This window comes from Aedes aegypti, chromosome 2, assembly GCF_002204515.2.
Source record: "Aedes aegypti strain LVP_AGWG chromosome 2, AaegL5.0 Primary Assembly, whole genome shotgun sequence".
Taxonomy (NCBI): Eukaryota; Metazoa; Arthropoda; class Insecta; order Diptera; family Culicidae; genus Aedes; species Aedes aegypti.
The window spans coordinates 112044356-112060222 of NC_035108.1; the positions used below are offsets into that span (position 1 = coordinate 112044356).

At 37.0% G+C, this 15867-nt stretch overlaps 1 protein-coding gene across 2 annotated transcripts in view; it reads right to left on the minus strand.

Moving 5' to 3' along the window:
- Positions 1 to 3008: 3008 nt before the first annotated feature.
- Positions 3009 to 15867, minus strand: part of LOC5573543 (palmitoyltransferase ZDHHC15) — a 59696-nt gene continuing 46837 nt past the window's right edge. For both annotated transcript variants that reach the window (XM_021841987.1, XM_021841986.1), the window contains exon 6: positions 3009 to 3580. In XM_021841987.1, coding sequence (XP_021697679.1) covers positions 3280 to 3580 — 301 coding nt within the window. In that variant the 3' untranslated portion in view covers positions 3009 to 3279. The remainder of the gene's footprint in view (positions 3581 to 15867) is intronic.

Here is a 15867-nt window from a genome sequence, read left to right on the forward strand (position 1 = left end):
ACTTCCCCTGGCCTATTGCGCTCACCCTAGTAGCGTTCGGCGTCATTGAACATTCGGTGGCAGCAGATACTTTGCAGATATTTTATCGGTAGCGTTCGGGTGCGTGAGTGAATTTTCCCATGCTTGCTTGCAGACTCACCATCTGTTTATTGATTTCAAGGCGGCGTACGATTTAGTAAAGAAAAATGAGGCATGGCACATAATGATAGAACACGGTTTTCCGACGAGACTGATTAGACTGGTTAGTACAACATTAGATTGATTGAAATCAAGTGTGCGGGTTGCAGATGAGATTTAGACCTCCTCGTAATCTTGGATGGATTGAAGCAAGGAGATGCGATCGTGGACCTTTTGTTCAACATTATCCATTCGAAAGGAAGACAGCACGGATTGGACTTATAGTCAATATCAGTAAAACAAATAATCGCCGGAAGTTGGTTCCAATCGTGATGCTGAAAATAATTGAAGTAATGTAAGAATGTGTGTATCTTGGTACTTTTGTGACGTGTAAGAATGATGTTACCTGCGAGGTGAAAAGGCCTCATGTAGCTGTGAAAAGGGCATTTTATGGACTCCGTAACCAGCTTAAGTCCCGAAGCCTGCAGACGAAGACAAAATTCGCGCTATAATAAAAATCAGGATCGTGACCGGTTCGCGTAGAAACCGCATTATCGGTATCGATCATCCATGTAAATGCTTACGTATTCTTTTCAAACTGTATCGTTACCGTTTACCAAAATGATCCTTTCCTGTATCCAAATTCTCAGTGTTTTCTTGTGAAAGTGCAGAGGACTCCTCGGTTTCTATAAAACAAGTTACACGTCAAGATTTCCCTTCCATCCCCAAATTGACCTGCATTCGGACGCAGCCGGCGCCGTTATTGTTTGTTATAATAATGAGAGCACCAGTACTTACGCATTGAGGACGCTACTGATCCTGAGTAGCGTCTGTTGGTTCCCTGTGTAAGTTCCTCGGGTACAGCTGTTCTTGCAATAACGGATAGGCTGCGTTGGGCTGTTCACGTAGTACAAAAGCCGGAAGAACGTCAAGCAAAAATTATATTGAGAAGAGAACCCGGACTAGGCCGCTGACTTCGTAGTAGACCGTGCACACGTTTGTTTCCTGCAGTTGGACTTAAGGGTCCGAGGACCGAGCCCAATTGGGAAGAATAGTCGAGTTTTAGTACCAAACGATTAATTTTAGGCCAGAAACACATGTTTACTCAATTTTTGAATGATTTTCGTTGGTTTACGGCCAAAAAACATTTTTTTCTGATTTTTGAGATTTTGTCACACCCTTTGGTTTAAACTCTAATTTTGGGTGTATTTTGTTTTCCGTATCCCTTCCGAAATGTAAAATAGGAGCAACCCCAGTGTTAAAAAGATGAGCCCCTGTGGCGTTTTTGCCGACTCAGTGAATGTCAAACATGATCTAAAGTGTCAAGGTTCAAATTTGAACCTATTTTTAAATTTAAATTTTAAATGTGATTTAACCGTTATTCGAACAGGAAAAATGCTAAAGGGGTTGCAAAAACATGCTCTTTCGTCTTGTTAGATAAAAATAAGATTTCATTAAACATTTTAGGAACCTATTATCAATTCGGCGTGGATTCAAGGTTGCGGATTGTGGCCCATCAAGTATCATTTTGACAGTTAAATTTCCGAATAAAGAGTCGTTTTGCGAGTGCGCGAAATTAAGCATTATCTTGTGCGGAATATGGAAAAGCTTTTTGAAAATGTGCGGTACTTTGACTCTAACGGCACCTTGGGGAAAAAGATGATTCAATATTTTAGATCCCCACTTAAAATGCACATCTTGGATGCATGGCTGTGATATAGTTTCACTGGACACTGCACTATCGCACGACTTCATTCCTTTCAAAACGTTTAATTTCTTTCTCCTTCACTAATTAAACTAATACTACTGTTGTTTGTTCTAAATTACCCTATCACGGTTGTGTTCCATGTTAACGCCTAATATTTTCTTTGCCACTTTGCAAAATGTTCTCCATCTTCTTGAACATCATTAACGAACAGTTACGTTGCTTGGTGAATTTTTTTTTCTATGTCTCTCTCATACCGAACTCGATCCAATCTATGGAGCTACTCAATTAATTGATGTACCGACCGAGGCGGAATTGACAGTCCATAATAGTCTGCGCCCTTCTTTCTTAACGGTTTTTGCGTATTAATGGGTTCTACGAAAAGTTCGTTCAGTCTATTTGTTTGGTTTATTTTACTGTTCTGCAGCGAGTCGGGAATACTATTTTATATCTCATTTTGATATTTCGGAGAACAAAAAAAATGAATGTTGGATTGTACCGTTGCTATTGTAAGGTAAAATAAAAATGCACAGTTGTAGAGGTACCATGGGTATTGAACTGGAAATGCTTGAACTCCATTCTCAGTCATGCGTCTGATGATCACGGTGCTCTTCAGGCCGTTATTATCAGAAAAAAATCTCCATCATTCTTGTGATCACCAGTCTATTTTCTTTTTCTTTAGCTAAATTGCAGATCGAAACAAAATTTGAAAAAAAGCATAGGACTAACCCAATTCGTCACTATGCGATGAACCTTTAATTCCCATTGTAGACACGTGTTATGATTTTAAGTTCCATGAAACACTGTAATGATGAATGTTTTATAGTGATTTTCCTCTAATGCAGTATCTTGATTGGATCACGATTTATTAATTCGACGGCAATGTCCAGTATGGGGTGTTGTCCAGAACGGGTAGGTCTTCGCCTACCCTCAAATCATGTTTCGATAATATGTTTCATATAATAGTAACAATAAATGAAAAACCATGTAACTATAACGTGCTATAACTGTTTTATTTAGAATTTGTGGACCTATGCCATCAAAAGGGTGAAGCTTCAAAACAAGGCCCTCGATGTTTCTAAAGTCTTGCTCAAACATGTAGTCTAGCTATAGAAATCGATTGGAGAACAAAGATTAGATGGATTTTTTTTTTTTGATAATAACGATCTGGGGAGCAACGTGCTGGTGCTTACCATTTTGTTTCTTAATACGCTAAAGTAAGAAAAAAACTATTTGCTAAAATAAAATGTTTAGGAATGTGAGGAATTGCAAAAATCACAACACAGATATTGACTGACTATTCACGTAACGCATTAAAATTGCTAGCTTTTTACGCCACCCAACAATGGTCTGGCGACGTTAGAATTATCATCTCTAAGTACCTACTCTAGGATAGTTCCGCCTTATAGATCACATCGTCCCGTATTGCACTCCCGCCAGTATGCCTTCATCTCACCTCAGTGCAGCAGATTGGCGGAATGGCTGAAAACCGTCGTTTCAAAAACGTTCTCCTCGTCCTCGTCGTCATCCTCGTCATCGTCGTTGACGCGATGCACGATTGGTTTATTGCGCACGGCGCCGTTTCGATACTGGTGCACGTCACTGTAGTCGTTGTGGCGGCCGCCCACGCGATGTTGGCCATTGCGCTGCTGCTGCGAATGGCGACTGGAATGATGGTTGTTGGCCAGTTCGCCACTGAGCAGGGATTCGGCGTCCTCGTCGAAACAGCGAACCGGATAGCACACTCCGTCGCCGACGCTGGAAAGGAACAGCGATAAATTTATAAATGATTGTTGAACAGGGTGTCTACTCGTTTTCAAAAACGAGATTCCTCGATATTTTCAGATTTTTCAGGCCTTACAAAACAATACCCGGTTTTTTGAATAGTCTCAAATTAATAAATGATAATCTAATAGTTAATTTTGAATGACAAATTGCACTGTTTTCAATATACTAAGGTTATACGAGACGAACTAGTCAAGTGCTGAAATTTTCGTTAATAAAGACAATTATTATTATTAGTAATATAATAGTTATTAACGTTTGAAAATTATAAGCACCCTGGTTTTTTGAGATTAAAAAAAAACATTTCTAGTTAGAAATTCAAGAAAGCTTACAAATAAACTTTTCAAACAAAAATAAGAGATAGAGAACAGAGGAAACATTTGCATGGTCGACGTAACTGTCATGTCTACCTATATCAAGTGATATTCCTTATGACTCTGGAACCTTTTATTTGTTCGTACCTACGGGATTTCTGAGCTATAAATACTGGCTGCCGTTAGCGCAGAAAGAGGAGACTTCCTGGACTGTGGACAGATTAACATATTATTTTATTTTTTTATTTGCAGGATATAAAAGTAACCACCAGCACTATTTCCGCTTGAAAAATTGCGTTTTTGTGGTCCCAGTCGCATTCTCGAAAATTTCAACTATTTCGGTCGAATAATCTGTACTTTTGCTAAAGATTGAAATTCAAAAGTTGATTGGGGGAAACTTTTTGAATAATTTCTTACTTTTGCCATCTGCAAATGCATACATCAGTAGCGCAACCAGAATTTGGTTCTGGAGGGGGTTTTGTAAACTTGAGTTTGAAAATGTATTTTTTAATAGAATAAAATCGACTTGAAGATTTAAGTAAACTTCACTATTTTAACAAGCATAGTATAACATTGTTAAACAAGTTTACAATGCATTGACGTGATACCGTTTGTTCGTCCATATGTGTACTTTAAATATCTTTTCAAATTTTTCAACGATGAGAATCATCTTTAGCGCAAAATTTTGCAATGGAATCATTGCAATTATTGTTACAGCCGGAATTGTTGGAAGCAAACCAGCATAGCAAAACTTAACTTCCAGTGGGAACATAATTATCTAATGTTAAAGAACCGACAATCCAGAATATCGAGTCTAGCAGTCGATAGCAAACTATTTTTTCTGTAGGCATGGCTTATACGGGAGTTCATATGCTCGAAATACTGAGCTAACTGAAATATTTTTGATGCTTCGGATTCTGCATCTTATGTTAATTATCCGTTGAACACTTCACAAGCACCGCGCTGATGCTGAGTACGAATATAGATCGATGTTGTACAAAATACAAAAGTGCCACAACTGAAGTATCTAAAAGTCACCAATATATCTAAATATTTGACAAACTTCCCACACAAAGTTTCCCATTTCCTATTCCGAAATGGCAAGAAAATTTTGTTGCTTATGAGCTTTTTTTAATAAACTCTTCAGAGATCTGAGAGATATAACTGTAAAAATCACTGAAATTTTAGTGCTAATTTGAACCGAACTAAATTACTGCTGCGGAGTTGCATAAGATGTGTAGTGATGAGTTTCAAAAATATACTTGATTTTCCTAATTTTGTTCGGCTCTGGGGGGGGGGGGGGGGGGGTTTGACCCCTAAATCCCCCCCTGGTTGCGCCACTGATACGTCGATTTATCCGTCCAATCAGTGAGTTTGATGAACTATTATATGGATAAATTGACGTTTGCAGGTGGGAACGCCATTTGGCATAAAGTCATTTGACATAAAATAATTTGGCATAACGGTCGTTTGGCATAATAGTCGTTTGGCATAATGGACCTTTGACATAAACATTGAAAACGGAGTTGCTATGTTTTTGGCGTTACTATTGCTAACATTCTCATGTATGATTTTCCCTTTTTTTGGTCATAGGCTGTGTACCGGACGGCAATGGACTGCACTGCACTGGCAGAACTGAGTGACTCGTGTTCCCTCAAGAACCGAGCGGGATGGGTGAAGGACTCTATGTTCCATGGGCTTCGCCTCATGAAGCCTCGATCCGGTTCAGCTGGACTAACCTTCTAGCTAGCAGCAACCAGTGACTCCATTTGTGTATTTTTTTCATAACGACTCGAGTGAATATTTTCTAAACAACTCGTGAATATTTTTTTCAAATCAACTTGAAACTATTTGGTGGATGGGCATTTCTTCTTCAACTTATTCTTATACTTTCCGATTCGCACTGTAAGGCGGCTCGCGTGCAACTAATCGTTGCGTCACACACGCATTCGGTTTTATAACCGAATCACTCGCGTTGGCAGTGAGTCGAGTTCGATTTGCTCGCGACGATCACGGTTCACCAACTCGGCTTCGGCTAGATGACGGCTCGGGACTTAACGCTCGACTGTTGTTACGCTGACGGGTGAACAAAAACTGACCCCGTTGCGCAGTTCGGCCCTTGCTTTTATAGCACCATGATTCGGTGTCGGATCGTCATCGTTTGCGTTGTCATCGGTTGGATGGGCGGAGCTCTCGTTGTGCATACCGCTGCCACTGCTAGACGCCGCTGCTTCAGTTTCGGGTCGACTGTTGTCGAACTGAACAGGCTGTTCTTTCTCATTACGTTGTTAAACTAGTGGTTTGCATTGTAACTACTAACATTTTTATTAACAATTTTGCCTTCTTTCCTACGTTGGTGTTATGACAACTAACATTTTCATCGACGATTTACCCTCCTTTTAATCACCAGATCTTCTTTTAAGTAGCACTATTTAAATTTATAATTTCTTTTCTTTTATGCCAAACTTCCATTATGCCAAATGACCATTTTGCGAAATGACCATTATGCTAAACGACTTTATACCAAATAGCTTTATGCCAAACGGGGTAGCCCCCGTTTGCAGGGCTATAATCCCATATGAAGCTAAATAATAGCAAACAAACTCATGAACATCTCTTCTCCTATCCGTCGGATTAAATTTCGCTCTTCAGCAAATTTCTTTATTATGGTTTGAAAAATGAGTTTTTACTATGGGATGATTAGTTTGTACTTACATTCCACTACTAACATGTTTGGAACATTTTTCAAAAATTCTCCATAGTAATTTTCATATAAACCTACATTGCTTTTGGGTCACCTTTAAATCACCACCGAAAAATCTGAAAATTTCACAGAACACTATTTTTATGGTAAGGATGGTAAAAGACATATGGGTGATTGGATTTCCAAACTTTTTTAAATTTAGAACTGTCCTAATATCCAACCAGTGCATTATTAGGTAAAGAATGCATATCAATGAAAAAAAAAAACATTTTTGTAATATTGGCGCTTTCGTCGACTATGCGTATCTGGGCAGCACAGAAACCCATAAAAAATCCACATTCCAGAGTTTTTAAATAAGTTTGTTGGGTAACTTTTCTAAGAACTGCGCCGATTTGTTCTAGTTGTTCATCCAGGCATTCTGTTACTTTCAGTAATTTTTCCAAATGTTTATTCCAAACATTTATCGAGTAAATTCACCAGGGAAAACTTCATAGATTCTTCAAAAGTTCATTGAAAGTTACATCCGTCGCACTACAGCAATGATTCCAGTAATTCTTATGATCATTCCTAAACAAATTTCTTCATGATTGCCGTCTGTTTTTTTTCATGGAATCCCTTTAAACAATCCTGCACCAGGTTATAATCAGGATGTCCTTTCAAAATTAATTTTCCAATTCCCGGATGCCCAACAAATTAAAACACGGATGACATACTGATCCTGTGATTTGATATTTTAGTTTTTATCATGAAGAATGATCGAATTTGGAGCCCCTTGCTCTAACTACAGAATTGGACAAAATATTTGCCACTTTTTCGATTTTCCATATAAAATGACCAGCTTTGGTAAGCTAGATCTTAGTTATTTATGAACCGATTCAAATGAAATTTTCACAGAACATCATCTATAACTTGAATTGAGCATATATATTTGAATAATTCCTAATTTCAATCACTAGTTTAAAAGTAATAACGGTTTAACTAAAGTGAAATTTTCGACGAAAAATTCAAAACTAATTTTCTCAAAATCTGATAGCTCTACACAAAAACTGTCTTGAGTAAACTTGTTGATCTCGTTAAAATCTACAACTTTGCTGAAGATATCATGAGGCTATTTTTTCAATATGTATAATGATGTCATTTATAAAACATCTTCAAAAAATCACTTTAGTCAAATGGTTATTGCTTTTGAACTTGTAATTGGAAAAATCACTCAAAAATATATGTTAAAATTCAAGTTATGTCTGATGTTTTGCAAAAATTTCATTCGAATCGGTTCATAAATAACTGAGGTCTAGCTTAACGAAGTTGGTCATTTTGTATGGAAAATCGAAAAAGTTGCAAATGTTTTGTCCATTAACTAATTATTTTTCAATGAATTTATACAATACTGTGAGCTAAAAACGGTTTTCTCACGGGAAAAAATTCTGTGGTAAAAATAACTATTATAGCTGACTACGCCTATTCTTAAAACTACCATTCCAAAACTGGAATTTCAGAACAAATTAATATGTTTGTAGTACATCCCACCACAATGTCTGGTACATTTGACAGAAATAATTTTCATCAATCTGATTTCGACTACAGACATGGTAAAATCAAGCGCATTAAAGTCTGCTGAAAATTGCCGGTGCGAGCGCTTAATTTCTCCCCCAAAAATGGTAGTTTTTACCGCGCAATTTGTTTGCGTGTAAGAATTCCTTCGGAATTTAGTTTAGTTGCTTAATTTAGGGCTAAACTTGACCCATCAGTGATATCCATAGTCTATCGCCATCAATGCATTTGTGATGGAGTAGACAGCCTGATGTTGATGTGATAAGGAATGATCCGAATTGTATCGCAGTCGGCCTGTACAAATCAGCAAATTTCAAGCGTTGATAGTGACAGCAAGCAACTCTGCGTACAATTCGTAGTTGCTACTCCGTGATTGACCAAAACAATCGAAGTTGCACAGAGATTTAATAAATGGGGCTTGGTATTAACTGTCCATTCTCAATTCTTACCAATTAGCTAAAATTATAAAAGTCAATAACGGCTCCAGCAGCCACGTCCTTACAGTCATCGGGGAATGGAAGGAATGTTAGTTAGACAACCGTTGTTACTAGAGACCGAGTAAACCTCTGTATCTCCACAGTTGTCATGGAAAGTGTGGTACTCCAATCACCACGGTCCACGCTTATTCTGTCGAACACTGTGATTCCGGAATTCCCGGACACTCAGTTGTCGTCGTTCACTCACCACACGTATCCGAAGCACACTCTCCACACCATGGTGCACTATGTCTATACACTGATCAATAGTTAATCATTTTAGTGTTAATGCTAACCTCAGTGTCAAGGTATTTATATTACAATAACAAGGTTTACACACTTGTCTAGCGTAACATATCAATTAAGTTATATTAATAATGCAGTGCATCACAGAAAGGATATTGGGTTAGTGGGATAATGTAGAGATCGGGGAGTCACCAATGTTTGGTGATGCGATTCATGATATCTTCTTCTTGGCGTTAACGTCCCCACTGGGACTGAGCCTGCTACTCAGCTTAGTGTTATTAACTGAGAGCTTTCTTTGCCTTAGTTGTCATTTTCGCATTCGTATATCGTGTGGCAGGTACGATAATACTCTATGCCCAGGGAAGTCAATGAAATTTCCATTACGAAAAGATCCTGGACTGACCGGGAATCGAACCCAGACACATTCAGCATGGCTTTGCTTAATAGCCGCGGACTCTTACCGCTGGGCTAAGAAAAGCCCCCGCGATTCATGATATAACCATGCCTAATCGGATTTGCGATATAATTCGATAATCGCATTGTACGCCAAACAAGTGTTCATCACACGCCCACGCAAGAGCAAGCGACGCGATCAATAGATCAAACACTACTAACGATCCGCGGAGCTTTTTCATTTATCTTCGCGAACGACGCGCAACATATCTGATCCTGTCCTCACCACCCGCCCACGCAATAGCAAGCGTCAAGGTCCAAGGATCAAACACTACTCTTCTCTCCAAAAACTATGTATTGTTCTTCTATAAAGTTGGCTAAATTTTTTGGCATAAATCCATAATTGCATCTCCCAAGCGTTCAAGCAAAGATTTGGCCAAGAATTTCATCAAGAACCTTACAAAAATCTGACCAGAAATACTTAAAGGACCTCGCTATTTATTTATCCGAAAATCATGCCATGAATTCATGATTAACCTTACAACAAATTTGTCGGGCATGAATTCGCTGTAAATGTGCAGAAATCCATACAAAATCTCGTTAGGAGCTTCATAAAAACTTTGTCATGACGAATTCTGTGCTGTTATATTATGTCAGTAGGCTATGGAAATGTGTTAAGAATAATAAATCAGATTATTGTATGCATTCAAAGAACACGGAAGTATTTACTACAAGGTATCACATCTGGCGGACGAGGATAAATTGTCAAGACTTTCAAGTCTATTCCCATGAATCACGAATAAGAAATCAACCAAAACTAAGAATAAACGAATAAAACGGTAAAGCAATTACGAAGGGTCCGAATCCAAATCGCGTGGAAAAACCAAAACTAAAAGAAATAATGATTGAAACAAATAAGGATTTGCCATTACTAATCTAAGCGGAGTTATGAAGAACCATTTATGAGTCATCCAGAAAAACGAAGGAAATTTGAAAACGTCCGTGCAATTGTGGCAGACGAGAATCTTTAACAAGACGAACCAGAAAGCTTTATTTTCAATATCGGAGATGGAGACGAATATCTGTGGACAAAAATTGGAGGAGTATTAATACAAGTCCTAATTGATTCAGGAAGTTCCAAGGCGATATATGAAGCAGCATGGTGTTAGGAGTTGTCCATCTAACGTCTCCAATATGGTTTTGAGAGGATATGGTCCTGAAGCAAAACCATTAGAGATTGTTCACGTATTTGAGGCACGTATTTGAGGCAGTGGAGAATACGAACAGCAAGCTGAACGCATTGTTCTATGTCATCAAAGGTGGACAACAATCGCTACTCGGAAAAGAAACTGCTAAGCGCCTTGGAGTATTGAAAATTGGATTGCCGAATCAAATCAACTCGCTGACAGTCTTGGAGAAACGCTCATTCCCAAAAATGAAAAATGTTCAAGTAAAAATCCCTATTAATCATAATGTGACACCAGTTGCTCAACAAGTTCGTCGACCTCCAGTAGCATTACTTAGCAAAATTGAAGACAAACTGGATCATCTTTTGGCTATGGACATCATCGAGCCAGTATCCGGTCCAGCAGAATGGGTATCACCACTTGTTACGATTGTGAAGGATAACGGTGATTTACGTCTCTGCGACGTGCAAATCAATCGATTCAGAGAGAACGTCATATGATGCCCACTTTTGAAGATTGTTTTGCCTCGTTTCAAGTCAGCACGTTTCTTCAGCCGTTTAGACATTAAGGATGCTTTTCATCAGGTAAATTCTGGAAGAAATAATCCTATGTAATATTTTTTTTAAGGATACGAATATTGTTGGTTGTTATTTTACTTCGATTTGATTACATTAGATTGAATTAGAAGAATTAGTTATGGAGCATATTTTAGCGGAATGCGAAAATGTTGTGAATTTCATAGACGATATTATGGTTTTTGGTGAAACAGAAGAAGAGCATGACGAAGCGTTAAAAAAGTCCTTAAAGTACTTAAAATTCGCAATATTTTACTGAACCAAGAAAAATGTATTTTCAAAGTTAGCCAAGTTGAATTTCTTGGGCATGCAATGTCACCTGAAGGAATCCGCCCAACAGTTAGCAAAGTGGAAGCGATACAAAAATTTCGAGAACCAAGAACATCTGAAGAGGTTAGAAGTTTTCTTGGCCTTGTTACATAAACAGAGTAACAGAGCAACGGTATTGCCAAACAGAAAAAGAGGCTTTAGCGCTAGTATGGTCCGTGGGAAAATTTTCTACGTACTTAATTGGTCGAGAGTTTGAGTTGGAAACCGACCACAAGCCATTAGAAGTTATATTTGCTCCCACATCTAAACCCTGTGCCCGAATTGAACGGTGGGTACTCCGACTTCAGTCATTCAAGTTCACGGTAAAATATCGGAAAGGATCAGGTAATATAGCGGATTCGTTGTCACGCCTCGTATTTGAAGATAATTCAGCTAAATTTGAATCCGATAATCATTTCTTTGTACTTGCTGTTCAAGAATCTGTTGCGATTGATGTGAGCGAAATTGAAAAAGTGTCCAAAGTGGACCCAGAGCTGAAGGCGGTAAGAGACTGTTTGGAATCAGGAAATTGGAATAATTCGACAGCAAAATTATTCGAACCATTCAAAAATGAGCTGGGCATGATAGAGGACACTATAGTACGAGGAAACAAACTAGTTGTTCCACAAGGATTACGATCAAGGATGCTTCAGCTTGCACATGAAGGTCATCCAGGAGAATCAATTATGAAAAAACGTTTAAGGGACCGAGCTTGGTGGCCAGGAATGGATCGTGAAGCCAAAGATTTTGTAGCAAAGTGTGAAGGATGCCAACTGATAGGTTTACCAAGTAAGCCTCTTCCTATGTGTAGACGAGAACTTCCTTCAAAACCATAGATTGATGTGGCTATAGATTTTATGGGGCCTTTGCCTTCTAGAGAGTATTTGTTGGTAATAGTTGATTATTTTAGTAGATATAAGGAGGTGGAAGTTATGTCAAAGATCGGTTCACGTGAGACAGTCAATAGACTTGATAAAATATTTACGCGATTAGGATATCCAAGAACGATTACCCTGGATAATGCGAAACAATTTATTGGAAAGGATTTTGAGGAATATTGTAATATACATGGCATTCATCTTAATCACTCAGCGCCTTACTGGCCACAAGAAAATGTAGTAGTAGAATGATTAGTAGAAAGACAGAACCGGTCACTTCTGAAAAGGTTGCAGATTAGTAATGCATTGAAGAGAGACTGGAAGAAAGATTTGAACGATTACCTTTTAATGTATTATACGACTCCGCATTCAACTACCGGAAAAACTCCTACAGAATTGTGCTATGGACGCACAATAAGATCAAAGTTGCCCTCCATTGACGACATTGAGACTATTCCGGAAACGTCGGATTATCGCGATCAAGATAAACTACATAAACAAAAGGAGAAAGAAAGAGAGGATAGAAGAAGACATGCTCAAGAATCGGACATCTGTAGCGGAGATATGGTGTTGATGCAAAACCTTCTACCAGCAAACAAACTAGCAACTACATTTGGTAAAACGAAGTATAAGGTGTTGGAACGTAGAGGTCATCGAGCGACACGGGTGTAAAATACGAACGAAACATTGCACACTTGAAGAAAATTAACATTCCACAAACGTCGACTTCTCCGATGCCTAGTCATACAATAAGAACGGAAACTAGCCAAAAGATAATTGAAGCACCAGCAATTGAAGATGCAGTAGCAACAAGGTTTCAAGAAGATGAGCCACCCTTTCGAAGATTTGAAGAAGTAGAAGAAGAATTTATTGGAATTTAAAAAAAATTAACTTATAATAATATAATAAATTTATGCCAAATAATACTTGAGAATTTAGAGAACTTATGAGATTTGAACTTTAAATTATATGAAAAAGGAGATGTGCTGTTATATTATGTCAGTAGGCTATGGAAATGTGTTAAGAATAATAAATCAGATTATTGTATGCATTCAAAGAACACGGAAGTATTTACTACAAGGTATCACAAATTCCATCCGGAATGAGTCGAAAAAACGATAATCTTTGATTAGGATTATATTTTGCATATGTTTTTGGTTTGGCAGAATAAGTGTTTTCCATAGAAAAATTGATAATTTTGACTCAATAGATAACTTTTGAAAATGATCTATAAATGTTTACATGCAACTTTTTTGAAAAATTCTTACTTCGAAACTGTTGATTTTAGAGAAAAATGTTCTATGAAGAAGTTGTAGTGAACCTTTTGAACTATAAGAAAAAAATATACACTGAAAAAATATTTTATTTATTTTTATAAAATAAAATCAGAAATTAAACATAAATTTTAAGTTACACAAAAACCCCACTTTATATATTTTTTCAAATTTTTACCATAGAATCTTGATAGTGAACAGATGTTTAGGACAATTTTTCATGATGGAGTAATTTGAAATAAAAAAGTTTTTTTTAGAAAAACTTTTGGCCGATTTTCAAAATTTTGATTTTTTTGTCGAAATAAATACGTTCTGATGATACAATAAGAATCTTAAAATTATACTGAACCATAATGATCACTTCTCTAGAAGTAACCATTTGCTAATTATCTTTAGTTTAATGCAAAAATATATAAAATAAATAATAAAATAGGCCACTTTCATTAGTTATTCGCGATTCTCCATCAAGGAAAATAAGTAAGTGGAAAGAAATATGGTCTTTACTCTCAAAAACGTATTATTATTGATGGAGAATCAAGAATAACTAATGAAAATGGCCTATTTTATTTTTTAAATATTTTTTCTGCATTAAACTTGATACAATTCGAAAATGGACACTTCTAGAGAAGTTATCCAGATAATCATTATGGTTTAGAATTAGCAGTTTTGAAGTTTTTTTTAATATTGATTATTTCATTAATGTCGAAATTTTGCCCCACCTTACTCTAACTATCTCTCTACCAGCTCATCGAAAATAAGTCACGCACGATACAAAGTACAAACAGACACTTCCTGAAAAAATCTAGTTTTGCCCATAGTGCTTGAAATTGAAAAAAAAAAACCGATATTCTTATGTTCGAAATATATTTTCCCGGTGTATTCTCTGAATTCCCAGGCATTTCCCGTATTTTTTTCCGGTCTTTTGTAATTCCCGTGTTTCTTCCGCTTTACCCAGATTTAACGGATGAATGATCACCCTGTATTATCCATAGATTTGATTGCTTATGTTTTTTAAATTAGGCCGGTATAAAATTGTTTTTGACTTTTTCTCCCATCGACCTTCGGGCGGTCAAGGAGGAATAATAAAAGTTAACAATTAACTTGAATCAAATATTAAAATTCATTGGATTTGTTAAGAAATTTTCTGAAAACATTCAAATTTTGAAACATATTTCTCGGACCCTCAAATGCAAAAAAGCCCAAAAATTTGGATGGTGGGGTTCGTGAGGCAAAAAGTCAAAGTCGAATTTGTATTGGCCTTAGTTATGTCTACCTATCTCAAGAGGAATCATTTAATCTACTTTATGATTTGGTACCTTTTACTTGTTTGTACCTACGGTATTTCTGTTCTATTAATACTGGATATATAAGCCTTATTAATTTATCTAGGAAATCCCCTAAGACTTCATCAAGAGTTTCTTTAGAACTTACATAAGCTTTATCAAAGATTACAAAAATTACACCCGCCAAATAAACACAGCCAACCTAACGGAAAAGGAATAAAACTCTTAAGTAGATGAAAAAAAACCGAATTTAGTACTATACCATTTAATTCCACTAGAGTTTGTATCCTTTGACAGATACGCGAATTTCGACCTCAACTGTAAGGCCGTCTTTAGTGTCGTGTACTAGACTCGAGACAAGTTGAGTCTAGTACACGACACTGAAGACGGCCTTACAGTTGAGGTCGAAATACGCGTATCTATCAAAGGATACAAACTCTAGTGGAATTAAATGGTATAGTACTAAATTCGTTTTTTTCATCTACTTATAGGTATTTTACTAAACAGCTCGAAGATTTATTATCAATAAAACTTTTATTTCTTGGTTTTCTTTTGATTTCAGTTTAGTCTCTCTTTTCAGGCTATAAGTAAGGTACCGCGGGGCAAGTGAGAATACGGGGTAAGTGGGGCGTTTCGTCATAGCTCAACTAGGAAAAGTTTTTCATGGGGGTATTCTTCTAGAAAGTTGAAGATACAATGACAAGGAATGTATTTAGTACTAAACATATTGTTATTTTTATTACCATGTGGTTCATGTAACAGTTGTCAGTTCAGCGCCATTTTCAACTTGCATGACAAATTGTGACACGTTCCACGGCTTGCATTGACTCGCAAAAAATAAATGTGTTTTAAATCGAATTTCCATCAGTATGCTATAATTTTGAGTATTATTACAAGCTGCTAACGATAAACCAGTATTTTGTTTTCATTTCATATGAAATTTTCGATGGTCTATCTTACCCCAGAATATATTTGTACCTGGGGTAAGTGGGACCTATCAAAACAAAAACCAGAATCAAAACTTTTCGTACACGTTTCATACATTCTCCTAGAGAGTAGCACTAAAACAT